At 43.7% G+C, this 14,814-nt stretch overlaps 1 protein-coding gene across 11 annotated transcripts in view; it reads right to left on the bottom strand.

Moving 5' to 3' along the window:
- Positions 1 to 1,345: 1,345 nt before the first annotated feature.
- LOC118554931 (integrator complex subunit 6-like) overlaps positions 1,346 to 14,814 on the bottom strand; it is a 53,225-nt gene continuing 39,756 nt past the window's right edge. For 5 of the 11 annotated variants that reach the window (XM_078064826.1, XM_078064824.1, XM_078064829.1 and 2 more), the window contains 9 exons: positions 13,855 to 13,949; positions 12,758 to 12,868; positions 10,295 to 10,513; positions 9,519 to 9,642; positions 8,154 to 8,296; positions 6,403 to 6,637; positions 3,639 to 4,013; positions 2,764 to 2,857; positions 1,346 to 2,362 (listed from right to left, as the gene is read on the bottom strand). In XM_078064826.1, the coding sequence (XP_077920952.1) occupies positions 2,254 to 2,362; positions 2,764 to 2,857; positions 3,639 to 4,013; positions 6,403 to 6,637; positions 8,154 to 8,296; positions 9,519 to 9,642; positions 10,295 to 10,513; positions 12,758 to 12,868; positions 13,855 to 13,949 (1,505 nt within the window). In that variant the 3' untranslated portion in view covers positions 1,346 to 2,253. Of the gene's footprint in view, positions 2,363 to 2,763; positions 2,858 to 3,638; positions 4,014 to 6,402; positions 6,638 to 8,153; positions 8,297 to 9,518; positions 9,643 to 10,294; positions 12,869 to 13,854; positions 13,950 to 14,814 lie in introns of those variants that run through there. The other 6 variants (XM_078064825.1, XM_078064828.1, XM_078064830.1 and 3 more) reach the window with 6 other exon arrangements.

Here is a 14,814-nt window from a genome sequence, read left to right on the forward strand (position 1 = left end):
GATCTCAGGGTCCTGGGATCGAGTCCCGCATCGGGTTCCCTGCTCAGTGCGGAGCCTGCTTCTCCCTCTCCCTCTGCCACTCCCTCTGCTTGTGCTCTTCTGTCTATCTCTCTGTCAAATAAATAAATAAAATCTTAAAAAAAAAAAAAAAAAAAGAAATTCTCTCTCCCTCTCCCTCTGCTCCCTCCCCTCCACTTGCACAAATTCACTCTCTCAACAAATAAATAAAATCTTTTTTAAAAAGATACTTTGCATGATTTCAATCTTTTAAAATTCATCGAGACTTGTTTTATGGCTTAATATGTGGACAATCCTGGAGAGTACTTTGTGAGCACCTGAGAATATGTACTCTGCTGTTGTTGGTGGGTGTTCTATACGTATCTGTTAGATCTAAGTGATTTACAGTGTTGTTCAAGTGCTCTATTTCCTTACTGATCCTCTGACTAGTTGTTATACCCACTATCATGCTGAGCCTAAAGCTTAGCCAGAGGTGAAGTCTTATGCGCTTCTCAGATCTTTTCTGACTCTGAGCTCTGCCCCGGGCATGCACATGGTTTTCTAGATACCCAAGTACACACGGGAGCATGTCAAAGCCCTTATGCTCCAAGGTAATTCATTCCCCAGTGTTTCCTTCCAGGAGGTGGGCCAAACAGAAGAAATCACTCCCCTTCTGTCAGTCCTTCCAGCAGCCCCCAGGCAGGTTCAAACAGACAAACACAATTCCTTGGGACTAAGGTCCACTCACCTCCCTCCAGAATCAGGAACCCACACTTAGAATACAAGCTGCCATCCTCAAGACAGGGAGGGGGTGGGCAAGAATATGTTCAAATGCCCCAAAACTCTCTTATCATGATTCGATGGCTTTTTTCCTGATTCAGCGTTTTGCTTGGTTGCTGTACGTCTTTGACTATCTTCCAGAGTCCTTCATTCCGACAGGTTTTTCAGCGTGTCTGGAGAGGGGTTGACCCCCCAGAGTACACTGCTCTGCCATTTTCCCCAACATCACTGGGTTCTGGGTTCAATTTAATGTTTAGGATTTAAACATTAACTTAAATCCTAATGTTAACATCTTCATTTAACAATGTGTACTCTGTTTTCTGAAAGGAATAACGCATCACAGGAAAGATAAAATTCTCAGGGCGCCTGGGTGGCTCAGTCGGTTAAGCATCTGCCTTCGGCTCAGGTCATGATCCCAGAGTCCTGGGATCGAGCCCTGAGTCAGGCTCCTGCTCAGCGGGGAGAACGCCATCTCCCTCTGCCCCTCCCCCCGCTTGTGCTCTCTCTCTTTCAAATAAATAAATAAAATCTTTAAAACAAACTAGAAATTTCTCTAGCATTACCAAACTTGTGAAAATCCATAAAATGATTTATTTCGTATACGCAAACTCAAAATCTCTTGGTACACTTAAATTTTTGCAAATTAATACAGACATCACAATACTGCTCCATATAAACCTTTGTATAAACATTAAAGGAAATATATACATGATTTTTTTTTTTCTTTTAGTGCTTCCAAAGCACAGAATGTCCAAGTCCACCTGAAGACTTTCTGGCGTCACATGCAAGAACAAATGTCAGGGCTGCGGTAGCCTCAGGTGCACTTGGTAATTTCTCTAGACAAAATAGAAGAGAGTTGGAGGTAGATCGTTTATGACTCTCCCTGCCCCCTCCCACTGAGAAATAAGTTACCCGAATAGCAGCTTTCTTACTCTTTGATTCAAACTGTCCTGAATATTGCATTTAAAAGGCACAACTATGAATTGTTGAAAACAATTGTTGAACAATGTTGAAAACTTTGTTCGGTACGCACAAGATGACCAATCGGCTTCTGAACACCTATTCTTTCTGGAGGACGTAGTAAGGGCACCAAGCAGTGCTCCAGTTACAGGGGGCCCCTAGTCACTCTGGAAATGCCCAGAACAACAAAGCTCCACGGAGGAAACCCTTATCACATCTAGTAGGGGTGACAGTGTTTACTGAATTGAACCTGCTGATATTACTAACATCACCTTCCTCAACTGGGAAAAGAAACAACGGAACAACAAACTAATACTTTCAAGGGAAAAACTCTTAGGGCACAAGCCAGCTTTTACTTCCAGATACTCATTTAAAAAAAAAAAAAAAAGCTCCATGGCTTTTTCTTAGCCTCAGGAAGGCAATTCCCTTGGCTAAAACATTCTAGGAAGCTTTAACAATATCCTGTTCCATCCTACAGCACGGAGAACTTGCCCTTTTTTCTCCTTGGTCTTTGCATTAACACAATGATCTGCTGTTGATGTGATTAACATTGTTGAGGTGGTGATGGGAGTCTATTTTTTCTAGGACCTTCTCAAGGTACTGGATTAAGACTCGTCTTTTAAACCTAAAAATAAAGAGAAATTTTATTAACCAAAAGATACTAAAAGCACTTCCAATGTGCAAGGCACCGTGCAGGGGACAAAGCTGGGCTGGTGATCTCCATGGGGATCGAAAATGCATCCTCGTGTAAAGATGGGGCTTAGCAAATGCTGACAGTGCCAGCTGAGGGGGGGCCCAAGCCCGCCTCAGACTGTGGTGAGCCCAGAGGATTCCATAGAGTTGGATGAATGAGTTGGACTCAGATACTATCAATCTAAATGCCTCTGGAGACAGCCTTAACTCTGAGTGAGAGCCAGGGTTGGAGAAAAGCAAAGCGGAGCTCATTCCTCCCCCTGTCCTGCATTGGGCCCTACTGCTTAACAAAAAAAAAAAAAAAAAAAATGAAGGTCTCCTCTTTACACCCACCTTGCGGCTTCCTTGATGGTAAATTCAACAAATTGTTTCTTGACTGCAAGAGGCCCTTGCACTTCTTCAAGCAAAATGAAAATCCTTTCGTACTCTGAAGATATAAAAAAGAAAACAGCTTCAGTATTTTAAAAAAAACACAAGTGGGAAATAAAATTCAATCTTTACACATCCTCGGGAGTCATTCTTCACGGGTGGAAAGTTAGATATAATTTGTGCTTTAACTGTTCAAATCAAAGTATCTGCCCATTAGCTACTAAGGAAACTCTCGTAAACACTGCACAGAAGGGGTAGGTTGAGTGACGGCCCCCAAAGTTGTCTGTGCCCTAATTCCCAGAACCCGCGAATACGTTATCGTATATGGCAGAAGGGACTTGACTTTGCAGATGTGATTAAGTTATGGATCTTGAGATGGGGAGATAATTCAGGTTTATGCATCAGCGTAGTCACAAACACCCGAATAAGAGGGAGGCCGTAGAGTCGGCGTCAGAGAGAAAAGATGTAAGGATGGGAGAAGAGGCTAGGCAGGAGAGAAGGCGCCAGTGCGACCGGCTCGAAGACGGAGGAAGGGGCCACGAGCTAAGGAGTGCAGGCAGCCTGTGGAAGCTGGAAAGGGCAAGGAGACAGATTCTCCCTAGAGTCTCCAGAAGGAACACCGGCCTGCTAGTGCCTTCCTTTTAGCCCAGTGAAAATAATTTCAGGATTCTGACTTCTGTATTGGGTCCTTTTAGTTAAAGCAAGAGGAATCACTTTAAGTGATGTGAAAACCCAATACTTCCCAAAAATGTACCTCAAGAGATAGCATGAATCATATCCTGCATCAGAGAATGAGGACCTTCCGTCATATTACTGACGTGTGTTCTTTCACTACTTACTCCGTCCAAATTTGCGAACTTCCTTCATTAACTGATGTTTTATATCCGCATTGATTCCTTGCGCCATGGCAGGAGTTATTTGCAAAGTGTTTGGTACAGTTCCCAAAGTCGACGTTACTGAGGCTTTTCGATCCTCTACAGAGACACTGCCGTTTTTGCTTCCTCCTATGAGTGCGTTAGTCCCAGGTTTGTGAATCAGGCCATCTTTCCTTAGACTAGCGAAGTCATCGGACAGAGAATCCAACTGGTTGTGTGGAATACCATCTCCTGCCATATTCATAAGCTCTGGTGGGGCAGATTTTGACAAGAAGCCATCAGGTGGGATCTGACCATTTTCCATCTTCTCCTCATGGACCTCAGGAATGACAGTAACATCTGGAAACCAAATTAAGAAGTTGAGCTGTGAGGTAGGGGCGTTCTATCCACCCCACAGGTAGATCCCGGTGCTCCTCAGTTCTGAGGAAATTCTTTGTTTCAGAGAGCAAGAAGATGTACAGATGGGAGTCTGAGACCCCTCCAACTGAGCTCAGGAAGATCCTACTACAAAACCACTTTCTTCTCTTCATGGTGCTCTGAGTACATATGGAAACCAAGTCAGAGAGTACAACGAATAAGCATTCTCAGATCCCTGGCATCCATATTTAGCGGCTGCCTGTGTTTTACAAGCTGAAAAGCAGCAAGTCTCACTTGATGTCATGACTCCTGTCATTGACATATAAAACACCATGCTTCACTGAGCTTGGCACCACACCACATGGGCCCCCTTCAACCTCCCTCCTCTCTACCTCAAAAGTTCTGAGGAAACACAGGTGGCCATTAGGTGGACTCCATCACCAAAAATCTTTGTCTGTATATGATTCTCATCACTGCCTTCTGTGACAAAGAAGTGGGTTTCCTTTTACTCCCAAGTCTGATCCCTGTACTTCATATGCTCAGCCTCCTCTGGGCCAGGCACCGAGCCAAAGCCGGGGGATCAGCAAAGAATGAGACAGACGGAAACAATCCCTACCGTTATGGAACTTACATCCTCATGGGGGAGGCAGACGGTACATGTAAAAAATGCAAAGGGATTAACACAGTTTGTATTCGTGTGAGGAAGGATGGAAGCAGGGATGTGAGCGAGAGCAGGAGGGGAAGCGTCCATGATGCGTGGTCGGGTGGGGCCCCCTGAGGAGGTGAGCCCTGGGCAGAGCCAGGAACAGGAGACGGAGGCGGCCTGTGCACACGCAGAGGAGGAGGTCCAGCTGCCGGGAGGGCCGTGCAGGGCCCCTAGGAGGGGACGAGCCGGGGCCGTGGAGCAAAAGACAGAGGCAGAGAGAGCAAGAAGGACACGGAAAGGACACATGTAGGAAAGGATGACAGGGTCAGGTGGTGCAGGGCATGTGGACCAGCAAAGGACAGAGGCAGAGAGAGCAAGAAGGACACAGAGAGGATGCGTGATGGCAAAAGAGGATGACAGGGCCAGGTCGTGCAGGGCGTGGAAACCAGCATCGGGAGCTCAGATTGTTCTGAGTGCAGGGGGGAGTTGATGACGGGTTTGAAGATGGACATGGCACGATCTGGTTTCTGTGCGGCCATGGCCACTCAGGCCACAGCACGGTGAATGGGTTAGACAGGGCCAAGAATGGGAAGCAGGGAAATCAGATGAGAAGCTGCTGTAGTAGCTTGGGGACAGATGGTGGCAGCATAGACTAGAGGGATGGAGACAAAGGGGGCGATACAGGAATTCTATTGGGTGTCAGGTTGCCTGGACTTGCTAAGGGATGGAAGTGAGAGAAGAATTAAGAGAAATCATGGTGACTCCAAGGGTTTTCACCTGAAACCCTGGGGAAATAATAGTGCCAGGGCTGGGCAGGGGCCCATGCCCAACTGCTCCTGAGAGTGGATCGTGCCCTGCTCTTCCCGATCTGGCTCATTGACCTCATGCTAACAGGTGGCATCACTTAAGATTAAGTGTCATGCACTGGGGACGGCTGCGGGGAGAGCTGTTTTGGAGAGAGCGGAGGTGAGGCTTTCCAATGAACCACGTGAAACCGACTGAGTTTTGTCTGCCCGTCGGACACCTCAGTGGAGATACCATGTCCATCGATAAATTCAATTCTGGCGTTTGGAGCAAGTTGTAGTCGAGAGGGGTAAATACCCGAGTTGTTGACATGTGCGTCTCCTGGAAAGCCTAAGACTGCACGGGGTCACCTAGGGAGGGGAGGGGGGCCAGGATGGAGTTTCGGGTCCCTACACTATTTACAGGTGGGAGAGAAGGGGAGAAACCACAAAAAGAGGATGAAGAGGGGTTGCCATAAAAGGGCAAAGAAAACCAGGGCTTGTGGTGTCTGTTTCCGTGGAGGAGGGAGTGAACAACTGCGTCAAATGACACGAAGGAGCAATGGCAACATGCGGCAGACACAGGGGGGGACCCTGATGACTCCCGTGGCAGCAGAGGGGAGAGGCGGAGCCGGACCGCACTGGGTGAGAGCAGGAAGGGGAGATGAGGCCACAGAGCCATGCTCTTCTTGGGCCCGTTCGCTCCTGCTGCTTCGGGAACCTGCTTCCTCGCTCTGACTCACGCAGCAACATGCTCCTACCTCCACAGCAGGGCCTCCGTGCCCCACGGGGCACCTTTGCACCTACCCCATGGATGACTGAATAACGGTTTACTTAACGACCAAAAAGCGAATACAAAAGAAATGAGTACAAAGGAAACTAAAGTTGCTTAGTGTCTTAGTCGTCTAGGAGCCATAAGGAAATCACAACCACTACTCTATACCTGTGTGGACAAGGGTGGGTTTTATGAGGTTTGGATAAGATGGTAACCACGAGGCTGAGGGTGGTCCCTTGCCGCCCACGTGGTTAGTTACAGTAGGTGGTGTTTGTGGTTTCGCCAACAGCAGGGACATACTCCGCCTTCTCTTAGGTGACAGAGGACTGCTGGCTTCTCCGGGACGCTTCACTTTGTTTTGTGGCCCTGCTACGAACTCATCTGCTTCATCAATCATCATTCCCTAGAAGACATCAACGAACACATTCCATTAAAGATCACGCGTCCCACCACCAACACAGGCCCTGCTCACGGGCCCGAGATCTGCCACGCCCCACACCGACTCCTCGCTCAGACGGCGCCACTCTGGTCCAGTAGAACGGGTCGCCAAGGTCAGACACGGTACAATCACGGTTACCCAGAAAGCTTGAGGAATGAGCAACTCGCATGAACCGGAATGGGAATAAACCCGCAGTGACCTTTCTGAGGAAGGACAAACCATGCTGAACCAACAATCCCTTTTGTGTGCTTTTGCGCTTTAAACGCATCATTAGGAAATACTGATTATCACCGTACAGAATGCTGCATCTAAATGGTGGACAGCCGGCTGATGGAAAAAAAAGAAAATGTCATTCCCCCGACAGCAACCTCACAGAGATTCAAATATGTCCACTGTGGGGGGATTCTCACTCTGGGGGGTAAAGGATAAGAGTAGAAGTGTAGAAGGGTAGCTAAAAGCTGTTGTCATCCAAGGATAACCCAAGAATATGAAAGTATTTTCATAAAATCATAATAAATGACATTTCCAAGGCACTTTCCAAAGCAAAGCAGTACAGAAAGGTGAGAACACATTCACTGAGCTTTACTACATGTCAGGTCATGTTCGAAACAGTATTACACGCACTCACTCAATGCTCCACAGGGCTCTATTAGTTAAGCGTAACAAATAGCCCCAACGCTACAAGTGAGGAGACCAAGGCACAGAAAGATTAAGAAAAACTCCAATTAATTGAGGATGGGGGTGAAGTGGGATACCTTCCAGTCTCGTTTGGTTACGAGAGAGATTATTGTATGGTCTGCACCTTAATACCAATTGTCTTCTCCGTATGTGCAGATATAATCCCCATGTGTCCTCATCCTTAAATGGTCAAGTCAGCATATCTCCCTCTCTCTCTCTCTCTCTCACACACACACACACACACGTCACATTTAGATCTCTAGTAGGACAATCCAAATAAAGCAACATCACCTAGTACTTCCTATTTCAAGAGGAACACTTCATCACGGTCTAGATAGAGCATTAGAGATCTGAGTCATGGAAACAGGAAATAAATGGTGATCTCAATATTAGAGGAATTAGCGTATAGACATGGGAATGGATACAGACTCTGGAGCTGGAAAGATGTGGGTTCAAATCCTGGCTCTTATCAGCTGTGTTTACTCAGGGCATGCCACTTGACCACTGTAAGCCTTGATTTCTTCTTATGAAAGGGCAGATAGGAACACTCATCTGCACTGCAAGCATTAAATGTGATCATTTAAAACACCAGCTCTTACTTGGTACTCAATCAAGGCCTATTATTTTCTTCAAGCAACACACCTTTGCATCAGGAGGCACCTGCTTTCCATGCACAAAGAGCCCTACAGTCTATTTTATCTTTTAAACAGAGGGAGCTCTGATTTATATTCATCGTGCCCAGAAGAAAGGAATTATAGCAAGGATATCACCAAGTAGGCAGACCCGGAAATCGGCATCTTACCTTCTTATCTTGTTTGAACGGATTGCCGAAAGTATGCAGTCTTTTTGGTTGATCGGGATCAATCTCTCGAAGAGGAGAAGCCAACGTCTTTAGATATTCCTGATAGTTACCCATTTGTGCGACTGGAACACTATGAAGGGAATCTGTAACATCATAGGGAGAAAAACACATGGTCTACAGCTGCAGTGTCCCACCCTTTTGAGAGGACACGATCACAGTCGGCTTTAGCAATGTGGGCCTTGGCATAAAATCTTGAATTCTAAGATCCAAAAGCATCTCTCTTCAACCCACTCATTACTCAGGGTACCATCACTACTGCCTACAAGCTCAGATCATGAGGTCAACCACAACTCCCTTCTGCTTCCAACCAGGTTTGAAAATGGGCTGACATCTGGTACACCACCACCCAACTTGAGGCACCATGTTTGTTCTGCATTTCAAAGAGCCTAGGCTCCATGGTTCTCTCTTATCATCTGGAGAACCTTGGTTAGTAGGCCTTCTGTTCTTGGGAGAATGTGATTAAATCTACAGGCTCTCTTCCTTAGAGAAGCTTCCTCCTCACCACAAAACTTGGTGTATAATTTCAGGAGATGGGCCAAGCTAAGATTTGCTCATTTTAACAGACAAATGACCCATTTTAAAATGAACAAAAGGGAGTAAAGGGGAATTGTATACCATCACCAATTATCCTAGACACTATCAGGCGTAAATGAGGAATTCTGGATTGAATTCATCATGGCAGGCCGGGTTGTGCAATTTCCAAAATCTGACAGACCTAGGTCCTGCCACTTTCCAACTCCCGGAACCTGGACTAGCCATTAAAATGAGAGAGAGAGAGAGAGAGAGAGAAACAGATTCTTAACCATAGAGAACAAACTGATGGTTACCAGAGCAGAGGGGGTGGGAGGAATGGGTGAAAGAGGTGACAGGGATGGAGGGCACTTGTGATGAGCTCCCGGTCTTTGTATGGAAGTGTTGAATTATACACCTGAAACTAATATTACAATGTATGTGAACTAGACTGGAATTAAAATAAAAACTTCAAAAAAAGAAAAAACTGCTCACTCTTGGTTTCCATGTCCATAAAATGGGCATAAAAGCAGTATCTCTCTCATGGGACTGTTTTGAGGCTTACAAAAGCTGAAGCATACATGCATAGTGCAGGATATATACCAATTAATGCACACCTCCCCTAAAACCTGAGGACAAGCAAATTGTGCTGGGGAGTGTAGGGATTAAGCAAAAATAGGCATTCTAAGCCTTCAAATATTACAAAATAACCTACCGATTATGCAGTAAGCACCTTCATGGAAGTCAGGCTTGCCGCTCTCCTAATCAACAAAAAGTATTGCTTTGTTCATTTACCTTCATCTTGTCCCACGATAAACTTGTGTGTCTTCAGCAAATTGGATCTCATTCTGGTTAACTGGTCTAAAAGACCTCTACGTGGAATATCATAAGCATTTCTATATGTCTGAGGTTTCAAATCCTATTCGAAAGGGAAGAAATAATTTCAGTCACTCCTGGGGCTTTTGACATCGAAAGTGTCATTCTTACTCTCTTAAAATCTTAGTGAAGAGAACGACAGTCAATATAACTAACTGTAGTAGAAATTGGCCGGTGGCCAATTTGCCTTCGATGGCCTTTTTCTGAATTCCAATACACCCACAAAGTATTCAAAGCACTGGGAATATCCTTTTCCAAGTATGTCAGCTGGCCCGGCCCATTCTGCCTAACGTGGACCTCCTCTCTGGGAAATCGTGGGTCCGGGGGTCCCGGCAGGGCTGGCCAAGACTCTCTCACAGATGCTCTGTTGCCCGAGACTCCTCAAACCCAATTCTCTTCCTTGTCCTCTCCTCTCACAGGTGCGAGGGGAGCAGTACGACCTGAAGGCTCTCCCTGTCTACTCCTGTCCTCTCGCCCCTTTATCCTTCCCAGACATTACCCACCCCTCCCCGCCGAACGTATCTTGTACATTTAATTCCATTTTGGCGTCTGCGGGCAAGACAATTCCTAGACTGGTCTATATGGATAACCATGAAGTCCAAAACAGGATCGTAATCATTTCAAAATTAAAGTAATATGACATAAATGTTTCAGATGAGTTCAAACAAACATGAACGATTTATGTCACAGTTTACCTTGTTTAAGAGCCCTAACTGGAAGCCAGCAAATTCTTTGGTATTCAATTCTGCCAGTCTTGGTGCACTTTCCCCTATGATTTCTTTCAATAGTTTTCTAAAATTTTTACTGTGCGTCATGGACACGCCACCTCCAGAATGGTTTTTCACTTTGATTCCAATTTCCTGGGGAGGTTTCTTCCCCACGGATGCTAGTATTCGTTCTGACTCTAGTTTGGTCTAAAATGAAAGTACATAGTATGTTAAGAAAAGATCTACATTATCACGGTTGTTTTCACTACTTAAGAAAGGTAATACTTTAAGAACCCCACAGAAGAATTTTTCAATTGTAAATCATAGAAAAACTGATAATTAAATATTTCCCTGTGCATAGCAAACAGGGAGGGGGCCTAGAAAGGTAAATGACTTACTACATTTTTTTTTCTCTCGTCTAGTGTCAAAATTATGATTGAATCATGGAGAGAATGGAAACTGTGGCTAAGACTTCCATTCATAGACATTTAAAATCACATTTTGTTGCTGTGGAATCTAGTCTAAGTCAACATATTTATTTCAGACCCAGACATAAAGGTTTAAGACTCTGTATTTACAAATGTAAACTAGTGCTAAAATTCAGATTACATAGATTGGCATCACATCTGGAAAAAATTATATTGTTTATTTCTAATATCGGACCACCCCCCAAAAAGTAATGCTTAATTTAACAAACATTACCACATAAATAATATGTAATGTGTATTCAGTAAGTTTCTAGCTAACTTACAAAAAAATCCTCTTACTAGACACTGTTAAACCACATTGATAAATATTGCTTGACAGTGTACTGGGCACATTTTGTGATTTACATACATCTGAGATGGTTCAAGGAACACTGGCGACATAGCTATTAAATTAGTAATTAAATTAGTAATTGGAGTGATTATAAATTAGTAATAATCTTTTCTTTTTCTCTAAAAGAAGGAATCCCACCAACGCCCCGTAAGCCCAAAAGAATTTTGAGTTTCTTATGATTAGGTCGGAGATATTCGCTAATTCTCACTATGATTGGAATTAAGTACGTTTATTATTTTTGCAAAAAATTAAGTCATGAAATAAGGGAGAAGAGCAAATGAAGGGCCTGTTTCCAGAAATGGTTCCGAAATCTCATTTGAAAAACTACACAAACAACATGTCCCAGAAGGTCCCAGAACTTGCATGAGTTTCAACTCTGCTCTCTATTCTTCCTTGTGGCCATACCCTGCTGACACAGCCTTAAAGGCCTAAGGTAGACATCAAATAAAAAATATATATAAATCAACAGGTCAATCAATCAATAAATAACCAAAACAAAACATTAACAACAACAAAAATCTATTAGAGGAAAGGGGGTCGTGGGGACACTCGGTAGACCAGAAATCTAGGTTTGCCTTTACTTTCTTTTGCATTTATGAGCATGCTGGCCAGGTGGGAGCTGGTAAACCTCAGACCATCCTTCTGTCTGTGCCAGGTCCTCGCAAGGTGTGTCAGCGTCCCCAACTGTGGAGTCATTTTGGTTGGTTCTTTAGTGACATCTGACACTCTTTGGCTTACTACTATCTGTCTCCTACAGGCCCAACTTCCAAACATATCTGCCTTAAAGCCTGACGGCCACTGCAAATGCTAGCACTGCTCCCTACCTGGGAATACCCTTGTGCAGAAGAAGAAAGTAAAAAGGCTGCAGCAATTGGTCATATAACATAACACATTTGTATGGCAGTAAAGCTCTAACTCAGTAGCTCTCAAATATTTCCATCCTGCAAGAATGGGCTAGGTAGAGGTGAGAAGTATGATAAGTAGGGGTGAGTGGAGGATGAGGTACTAATAGTGGGGCAGGCAAGGGACAAGGTGAATAATGGTAAATGAGGTGGGGGTATAAAGGAACAGATGGAGGGCAAGAAGAGAGGAGGTTGAACTCCACTCTTCAGGTCTCCTTGGGGCCTATCACCCTCCAGCAATGAGGAACACTGGTCTCATCTCCCCGTCTCCAAGAAAAGGCATCTGGATATTTATTGCCTAAACACGAATGTCAGGCAAGACGTTGAACCACCACACCATGCCTCCGTGTGCTGACCTAAAAAAAGGGGGGGGGGTGCTCTAGCCCAGCGTGACTTAAGGAGAAACTAGGTTGAGGACAGACAAAATGTGACCCATGAGATAATTTTACTAAGCCTCTGCCCCTCTTAGGCCACAAGATATCAACCAGCTTGTGGGTAGCACAAGCTGGCGAGCGAAAGGAGAAATGGCACAGCATCCAATGACACTGACAGACCCTTAACTGCAGTTTAATGGTGAAGCTAGAAGCCATAGAGAATCACATTATTACTAATCCATAAAGTGGAGAAATAGATACACATTTAATTTGAAAAATTACAATTACACTAAAGAATAAGGAAATGCACTTCTGAGGGCAAAGGATTTTTGTTTGTTTGTTTTTACCAATACTACCTGTTGGCTGAGTTTTTTAAGGTAAGAGATAACACTGTAACTAAGTCCACAATCTAAATTATCTGATATCAGATTTGGAGCTCCCATCATCCTTAGTGCTTTCTTTAATGGCTATAAGGAAACAAAATACACAACAGTAAGAATAGAATAAATCTTAAAATACTCAAAGTTCAGTTATAAGGGGCAAAGGGACATGATTCATTTCTTAGAAGTCAAGGTGCTGCACATAAAACCAAACATGGAACATTAAAAAGTGGCAATGAATATAGCAGAGGAGTAAGGAGCAGAAAGTAACAAAATCAGAAGAGAGTGGGAGAAGAAGAGCAAGAAACAGCAAATTCAAACAGGTAAATTGCTTTCAGGCTTAATTCCCAAATCATAAAATCATTTCATATTGCATTTTATCGTGCACCCCGTTCCTGCCATGGTAAATACTAACACACCCCAATTTCTCCTCCCAGTGACACCATTGGTACCCTTTAAGATTCTGCCTTTTCACCTCTAGAAACTTGGCCAAAAGTTTGCCACATCTGCCTCTGAAATGATTTTGATCATCTTGATTTCGATTATAGGACCAGTTCAAAATCATCATGACTGTTTTTCCCCAAATTGTAGAAACCCAAACGAGGCCAAGTAGCTTTTTGTTCTTTTTGGATTCCCCTCCCCCAACCAGTGCCCCTGCTTCGTGCTGTGTCTCGGACACATTTACCAGGCAGTACGTCAATATATGGCCTTCAGAGTTGTTTTTCAGAGGGAAACCCCATATTGAAAATTTCTAGAGTTAAAAAGGGAAGTTGGTATCATACATGAGTCCAGACCTATTTTTCTTAAATCCCCAAATCCCACTTTCATAAGGTTACTTTAATAAGAGAAACATAGATAGACGTGTTGTTTTAAAAAATAACCATGGCAGTTAAAGGCAATAAAATAAAGAAACAATTCTCTTCCACATAATTTGAGAAGACAGTGGCGACACAAATATTTAGCAATAAAAATATCGAGCTTATTTCAAGGGTCCAGTGTTTGGTTCACTGACATTTCTGGTGACAAGAATCATCATTGATACAGCTAATGCATATATACACATAAATACATACTAATAAGTAGTACGGAGGCAGAGTTTTTAAGTAGCTGTCAAAAGCCTGTCGCCACTTCAGATTTGGCTTAAGCTTGTGAACTTTAAACAAGTCATCTGTAAGAGAAAAACCAAACAAAGTATTACGTGATTCCAGTCCTAAATTCCAAGATCTAAATCAAGCAACCCGCATCTGCTATATTGTTTCCTAGACATCTCAACTTTTAATTACATTAGATGAACCTCTCATTGATCTGATTGTCTTTTTTGGTACTATTTACCAAAATTATATGGAGTATTTTTCTAGAAAAAAAAATTCTCAGGTTAGATATTCCTCTGCCATCTGTGAAGCTACGTAAAATTCAATATTTAAGCCCTGACTCCGATCCACACATGAAATATCTTTCTGACCCGTTACATATTGGTAACATGACTGTACTAATTTTCACCTGAGGGGGAATCCATGGTCACTGGTTGACGGAATATTTCTTTTATTCGAATGGAGGGTGTTAAAGCAACAACAAGGACAAAACCCCGGAATCACAGAGACAGAGAACAGATCAGTGGCAGCCAGAGGCGGGGTGGGGGTGTAGGGAGTAGGCGAAATGGCTGAAAGTGATCAAATGGTACAAACTTCCAGTTACAAAATAAGTAAGTCCTGGGGGATGTCATGTACAGCATGGTGACTCTAGTTAATGATACTGTATTGCGTATTTGCAAGCTGCTAAGACGGAAGATCTTAAAATTTCTCATTGCAAGAAATTTGTGATCACGCGTCGTGATGGATGTGAACTAGTGTTCGCAGTGTTCTTTTCACAGTATGTACAAATACTGACTCATTAACATTGCGCACGGGAAAGTAACGTTATGTGTCAATTATATGTCAATAATTAATAAATAAATAAACGGAGGGTGTTGTAAAGAGACTTTACAAAAGCAAAGCCTCTAATTTCTAGGCAATGACAGCGAGCTCTAAATTATG

Source organism: Halichoerus grypus, chromosome X (assembly GCF_964656455.1).
Source record: "Halichoerus grypus chromosome X, mHalGry1.hap1.1, whole genome shotgun sequence".
In the NCBI taxonomy this organism is placed as follows: domain Eukaryota; kingdom Metazoa; phylum Chordata; class Mammalia; order Carnivora; family Phocidae; genus Halichoerus; species Halichoerus grypus.